At 32.1% G+C, this 7,623-nt stretch overlaps 1 protein-coding gene across 1 annotated transcript; it reads right to left on the bottom strand.

The window, feature by feature from the left end:
• Window positions 1-23: 23 nt before the first annotated feature.
• On the bottom strand, window positions 24-6,453 carry LOC112465487 (hexokinase type 2-like). The gene is made up of 6 exons (XM_025033048.1): window positions 6,313-6,453; window positions 4,383-4,486; window positions 2,024-2,177; window positions 983-1,201; window positions 416-735; window positions 24-163 (listed from the first exon to the last, which is right to left on the bottom strand). The coding sequence occupies exons 2-6, from the start codon at window positions 4,464-4,466 to the stop codon at window positions 47-49; spliced, it is 894 nt and encodes a 297-aa protein (XP_024888816.1). The 5' UTR covers window positions 4,467-4,486; window positions 6,313-6,453; the 3' UTR covers window positions 24-46.
• Window positions 6,454-7,623: the final 1,170 nt, after the last annotated feature.

The raw sequence follows: 7,623 nt of genomic DNA, 5'->3' as shown, positions 1-7,623 counted from the left end.
AGAATAATTACAACCTAATTAATGATAATGCAACGAGTTTGTTCACTTACGTAAATGAATTCGCGATAAGGGAATTTGCGTCGTTCTCGCGATCGAAATCCGTCTTGATGAAGTCCAAGACGCCGTTATCACCGAAGGCGCCCCACTCAATATCAATGATAACCTGGAGCAAGGAAAATTTGATCAATAACTTGTAGATGTTTCCACGCTGCGAGTACAGAAAGAGGGAGAAAAAAAGAGAGAAAGTGAAAAATGTGATAAAACATTAAAAAGATTATTAATATAAAATAAGTATAAAATAATTCTTTTTAAATTCTTTATCAAATAAGAAGCAAAGTTTTGACTGAGAAAGTAGTGGCATCTATCTCTTGTTTTTATATCATGTACGTTATCATATGATGTATCGAGAATTTACTTCTCTCTCGCCGTGTCTCTCCGGTTCCCAATGCTCGACCCGATCCGCCCGTTCCAGATAACAGGCGTTGCTACCAGTTCCCAGAATAAGTCCGATCGCCGTGTTATGATCCAAAGTTGAAGCTTGTACCAAGGTACCCGTCGTGTCGTTTAAAACGGCTACGACCTTCACCTTTGTGTCGCCCCGTCGATCCAACGCCTCTCGTAGTAGCCTCACAACGTCCTTGTTTACAGCATCGGGGCAGTTGAAAGTTTTGGTCCATGTCACCAGAATACCGACGTCCAACGAGTGTTGAATCATCGGGAACGAGAAGGTAAAGCCTGCGTAATACGGGTCGTCAAGGTTGGAAGTAGAAGAGCGGACAAACGTAGATAGTTATGCTAATAGAGCTGGTTACATTAATATATCTTTCCACCGATTTCCTGCGGCAAACAAAAGTGTTTTCTACGATACCTCGTCGCGAGGGTCGTTATTTATAGACTATATCGCGTGTAGCAATTCGTGTTAATTAAAGATTTCACGCGTTCAATATTCTGACGCGTACCGTGAACGCGAAACTCAATTTACCGAGAGGAAGCTCCACGTCCTGAAGACCCTGAGAAATGACGAAATCACTGACACACTCAGCCAAATAGTCAAACAGGGGGATTGCCGAGCCGACTCTTAATTCGGACCCGATGTAATATCGCTGCACCTCTTGTCGTATGGGAGCACCATGGGCCAATTCCAACAGTAGCACACGAAAGTTGGTGCCGCCGAGATCGAGTGCCAAGTAAAGACCTTCTTCTACAAGTATTCAAGCATACATTTTAATTATCAGTATTAAATTGATTATCAATAGCGCGATAGATATCATGTCTTCAATATCTATTGGTATCTTCTTTCTGATTATGATTTTTCGATCTTTAATTATCTAGTGAAATGAAACTCATCTCTTTATCATCCAAAATAATTTTTTACCGTGTATATAAACTATAAAATTGTAGAATGTATTTTTATATAATTTATATTATTATTTTAATTTAATACACAATAATATTATTCAAAGATTAAAAGCAATTTTCACTGAACAGCTTTACACAAGCTTTAACAGATAAAGGCTGCATTCGGAGAGCGTGCTATTAGCGCTATTGTATCATTCTATCTTTATCGCTCATTAAATGTAAAACAAGGATAGAATAAGCAAATAGCGCTAATAGCGCGCTCCCCGAATGCAGCCATAATATTTCGAGCATCTCATCGCATCTCTTATTTCGTATAAAAAATTATTGAAATTCTTATATGGTACGTAATATAGTAAACTCTGCTAGACAAATTAATGATTGATATCTGTGTAATTAAATAATTCAATATAAAATATATCAATATATTAAATGATTCAACATATATTATAATGCAAATATAAAAATCAATATAAAATACTTTGATTGTGATATTTTTATTGTCGGGAAAGGATAAACAATTCGGGGTAGTTAACCAGTTTCGTTTTTCTGTTTCTCTGCTGTTAATATCTTTGCTAAACAGTGATAACTTGATAAGACTTATAATAGGATACCGAGTGATACGCGCTATCATTACAGAATTAAGCGTAGAAACTTCGTTAATGACCTGTTCCATCGAGTAGTTCCGGTACATAGGTGTTCTCCATCTGCAATGAGGACGGTTGCTGGTGGATTCCCTTATTCATTTCCGAAATGAAAACATCCTGTATCTTCCTAGCAGTCGCTGCGGAGAATCGCATCTCCGCCATGTAGTTCTCGACCTGTGAACAGAGTTTTTCCCTTTAAAAAATGTATTGCTTGTGACGTATGACGTATATGATACATGCGTGTCGACATAGGATTTTTATGGCAGGCAATATCATCTCGTCATCGCGAAAAGAAAAAAATTTCCTCGATCCATAAATTCTGTCGGTATCTCGGCATACAAGTATATCGCACGAAGTTACGAAGGCACGGTATTGTTTACATCTTACGTTATGTATTACGCAGTTTCTAACAGAATTCTGAACAGACATACCGCAGAGAAACTTATGCTGCACGTGCAGCATACAAAGTGTTATATTCTGAATTAATTACATCTAACGTAACGAATAAGATTTATATACGCACACATTCAAATAGATGTTTATCAATGTTTAAGAATTTTCTCGTGACGAGATTAATGAATTACTGTCTCTCACATATCATACAAGAACAGCTATACCTATTATTATGCAAGAGTATAAGAAACTAATTTAATAGACTTGCATAAATCATTTTTTTTTAGTTTTTTAAAAGGAAACAGTTGTATGTAGAGTACACATTCTTGTAGTACTATACGTTATATTTTGTTTACCAAAGCAAATCGATGTAATAAATCGAGAAAATGCTGAACTTAATTACACATGCATTCATAAACTTTGCGACGCTCATAAAAATAATTCGTAAATATTATTGCAGGATTTTTACATTTAACATTATGTCATTAAATAACTGCTATTGATATTTTTTTTTAAATCTCATTTTGCAAAATTCTTATTATTTCACTTTATTTTAGAATTAGAAAATTAAAAGATTTTATGCGCATAAATGAAATTATTATGTGATCATATATTTGCAACAAAATATGGTTGATAATAAATGTGTCACAATAAAAGATTAATTTTTTTTCTGTCTCAATAAGTTACTAGGAGTCCGCGTTGTTATCTATAAACTGCAGATAAACTGTTCGTACGTCAAACTTTTAGCAACACCCGATTACCTCTTGATAACCTTATAACTTAGAGAGCAAGATAAAAGTTGTGACGAAATCCATGATAACCCCGAAATCCGACTTGATTCACTTTTATTTGAACTGTCCTCTGAGACGAGACCCGCATAACTATATATAAAGTATGCAAGATTAAATAATCACAATTTTCTATTAACCGAACGTAAGGTTAATGGACTTCCTATTATACACATCACATTTTGAACGCAATACAATTGTAGAAATCTCGTTAAAAGCAAGTTAAAACAAAAATACATAATCGATGATTTTATTCTAAATTTTGGATATTATTTAAAAATTTTACGTAGAAGATAATGTCTATTGAAATTTCTGCGTAAATATTCCATAATCTTACAATCTAAATATCAGAGATTAGAACGTGCCAAATTTTTTTTCCCAAAAAGTTATTTTACATTTTTAATCTTCTTAAAAAAAAGATTTTACTGGTCGGACAGTAAAATCTTTGTCCACGCCTGATATTTATGATATTTAATCGTATATGTGATATGATCAGCATAATTAAAAGGAAGAAATAGAGTCTGTAGATAATAGGCTCATGTCACTAAACTCTTAATTAATATATCGCGAAATAAACGTCACATGTGTTGTTGATTATTTCATTTCTTTTATGTACATCCAGACTGTATGTAATAATTAAACGGCCATTTCCTTTTTCGATTCGTGTTGTATGTTATGAAAAATTAATGGGTTTAATAATACTTCAACATTAAAAAGGAACTTACGTGTAACATCTAAATGAAACATTTAAAAGAATAGAATTATTTTAAATCTATTATTTACAAATTTTATTCAGACTTAAATCTGTTATTAATTAGAAAATCTGTATCGCCTGCCATTTACATGTTAGATATTCATTAAGAGGAAAGGAACAATCAAATAAGCGAATGAAAAAGTTGAATTAATAATATATCCGATATGTCCGATACACTAATTCTTATAAACACGAAAAGACAAAGAATATGTGCAATGAAAGGAAATAATTTATATTTCATAGTTTTCTTATTATCTAGTAAAATTTGAATCTAACATGCCATCGTTAGTTTCATTACATATATTCTTATCAAGTTTCGATATAACATCAGCCTTCAACTTCATCGTACGATTGGATTAAGAGAGCAGAAGTTCAGAGTAAACATGGGAATTGAAGATAAGACGAACGAAATATTAGAGAAATTCAAATAGTCGTTATACTCACTTTTTGTCGTCTGACATCGTCGGAAAGTATCAACGACGATACTTGAATCGCCTCATGAAGTGCATGGTCCGCAGGAACGACCATGTCGAAACGTTATCGAGTCTCTGAAAAAAGAAAAATATTGATAATCATCAATAAAATATCTAATCTGATTTGAAGCAGCAAAGTAAGAATAATCGCTTAAATACGGATTTTACTTTCATAAGTGATGTTTTGATTATATTAAACGAGTGCACTAATTGAAATGAAACTGTTTTGTTTCATCGATTAATAGTTTTTGTCTTGAAAAACCCTAACTAAAAATTAATGTAAAGTACATACATGTATAAAAAATTTGTACATGCTTGTATTTCAACAAAAAAGTATTATAAAATATAACATAATTTTATCGTCACTGTGTGGATTATCATAAAATTGTAGTGCATTGTAGTAATTGCATGTAGTTTTGTTCTAAATTAAATATCGGTGCGGATATTGCTTAGACACATCTGCTATCTCAATTCTACCGACGCGTCGCTCTAAATATCACGACATATTAATTTATAATAGACATTCGAGTCTATCGCAAGTGTCATTTTATCAGCATGCAGGACCAAAAGACGATCAGTGTTATCAATACATTTTAAAAATACAATCCAATAAAAAATAATCTAGCAAATATTCTCCACTTTTGAACAAAACTGATATTAAGACTGACGAATAAAAGGGAAAAATGGGCTATGAGAAGTAAATGTGCGGTTATTTGTGCGTGAGTTTACGTTATCTAATATTTAATTAATAATTTAATACAAGGTAAAACTTATAGCTTGTATTAAATTATTAATTGAATATCACATAACGTGAACTTTCACGCACAAATAATCGCGTTTGACTTTCATAGTCCACTTTTCCTTTCTAGTCGTTAGTTTTAATATCGAGAGTCTTTAGCTGATTATTTATTTAAAACTGCAGACAATGACCAATCTTCTCTCCTAACTTAATTAAATAGTCTTTCTTTCTTTCTTCCTTCCTTAATTTTCAATTTTTTATCAATCGGATACTTTCTTCGGAAAGATTTGTTATTTTATTTTTATGATATTTAATTAAATTACCTTCTTAATTTTATATTTTATATTTTTCTTCAATAAATGTTCTGTACAATAATATTTTTGTGTAGAATTACTAAAAATTGAGATTTAATATAAGTTAAATATACGTTCAATATACCTACGTTAAAAATATGCAACTTTATAATTTAATGAAGATGTCTAATATTATATATGATAATTAATTATGTTTATTATATAACTTGGCAAGCTATGAAAGATGATTAATCTGGTGCATGTAATTTCTGATAACATGGTTTACTTGCTCATAAATTCTGCGTCATCTAAGATAAAGTCTCTCGCTGTAACGTATCATTGCATGTCACTATAAATCAATTAACGTTCTCGATTAATGGGAAATCGAAAAGTGGAACGCGCGTTGCATCAGCGATTCTACACGGAAAAGTACTTAATTAGCTAAATGTTTCGTAAATTCCATATCACTGAATTTTTAACACATATTGTAATATGAATTTACAAGATAATAAAGTAATAAAACAAATCACTCTCAACTGGGATGCGTCAAAATGTTGGAAACAAATAAAAATAAAGAAAACTTGAGTAGTTTGTTACATGTTTCTAAAGAATGTTGAATAGCGAAATCACAAGAGTCTAGATATTAAATCACACATGAAAAAGTATTTCACTGTTAAAATAATATGGCTTTCGATCGGTTTATCAATAACGATTATAATCGGGATCACTCGATTACTCATTGGATATTAATGTAATCGTGTGAATTTGAATATCAATTTATGTTACATATATACTTATTGTGTACATCGCCAACGCTAGCGATACGAAGCTGCATCGTGCATAACAACGCGTTATCTGTAATCACTTACATGCCTATATAAGTAAGACCATGAAAGTTAACCAGTCGTCTTTTGAGCCCGATCAACTGGTTCTGGTAGTTTGCCTCTCGCATGCCATCGTTACATTTTTCTTATATTCGTCTCACACACAGTTCCTCTGATTCAACTCTTAAAGTAATCCGAGAGAGAGAGAGAGAGAGAAGAAATTCTATACTCATCACATTATTTAATTTGGGCATATATCTGTCGTAGTGCATGTATGTAATCATTCACAGACCGCGAATTTTCTATACGTTTGAATAATTAAATTCAATAAGATATAAAAGTAGATGATTAAATTTTATAAAATATATAACTTCCATTTTTATGGTTTAATATAAAAATTCAATAGTTTGATTTAAAAATTCGAAGATATTAATTATTTAGCAACCGATGAAAGTGATAGTCTAAAAATTCACACTGCAAGTGCGTTTGTTTATCAACTACAACATGATCTGGTCTTACATCATGTCGTGTAAGTCTGGATAAATTCGAAGCAGGTAAAGACGAGGCTGCGGAAAGCGACGAGAATGTTCTTTCTGAGCTGCAAGCCGATAACGAATGAGGCTCCATTGAAATCAATTGGAAGGTGCGAAACGTCAACCGAGATAATTCAGCCAGTTGACCCGCCGAGATGATTCTAATCCAGAGTGCAACACGCACACCCGTTATCACCCCCTCGTACTCGACGATCAAGCATGGCATTTCACTGCATCTTCATCGACCGATTGTGACGGATAGAAAACTTTCAACTGATGTGATTTGCAACACGGCGCCGTTTCCTGACATTCTCAGCACATCTATCTTTCATTTATCATACTCTGCACCAATCAGCGCATCAACGATTAAAGATTCTGACGTAAGCATAAAGGGGATAGTCTCACATGATGAGAATAATGGAGTTGCAAGAATCTCGCGAATGATCTAACCGACAATGTTATTGACAGTTATTATTGAATATTATGTAACTTCAAGGTTATTTTACGCATTTTTACAGAAATTTATTTATTAACTAGCGAATTTAGAGACTAGTTTGACAACATTTTCTATTAAATATTAAAATAAATTTGTTAAAATCAAAATTTAATTAATATATATATTCTTTCTATATTTCTCAAAATTTTAATATTAAATATTGGTAACTATTTATGTCAAACCAAAATTTTATTAATATCTGAAATTAAAATTGAGTAATCGCTGATTTCGCGAAAGTCAAAATTTCTTCTTCTTCGATTATATAATAGATGCCAAATTATTTGTATGTATATATATATATATATATATATATATATATATATATAT

The sequence above is a fragment of the Temnothorax curvispinosus genome, unplaced genomic scaffold, assembly GCF_003070985.1.
Source record: "Temnothorax curvispinosus isolate PA1 unplaced genomic scaffold, ASM307098v1 QBEX01015233.1, whole genome shotgun sequence".
NCBI classification, from domain to species: Eukaryota; Metazoa; Arthropoda; class Insecta; order Hymenoptera; family Formicidae; genus Temnothorax; species Temnothorax curvispinosus.
Note: the sequence above shows the minus strand (reverse complement) of the source record. Positions and strands in the feature narration are given on the sequence as shown.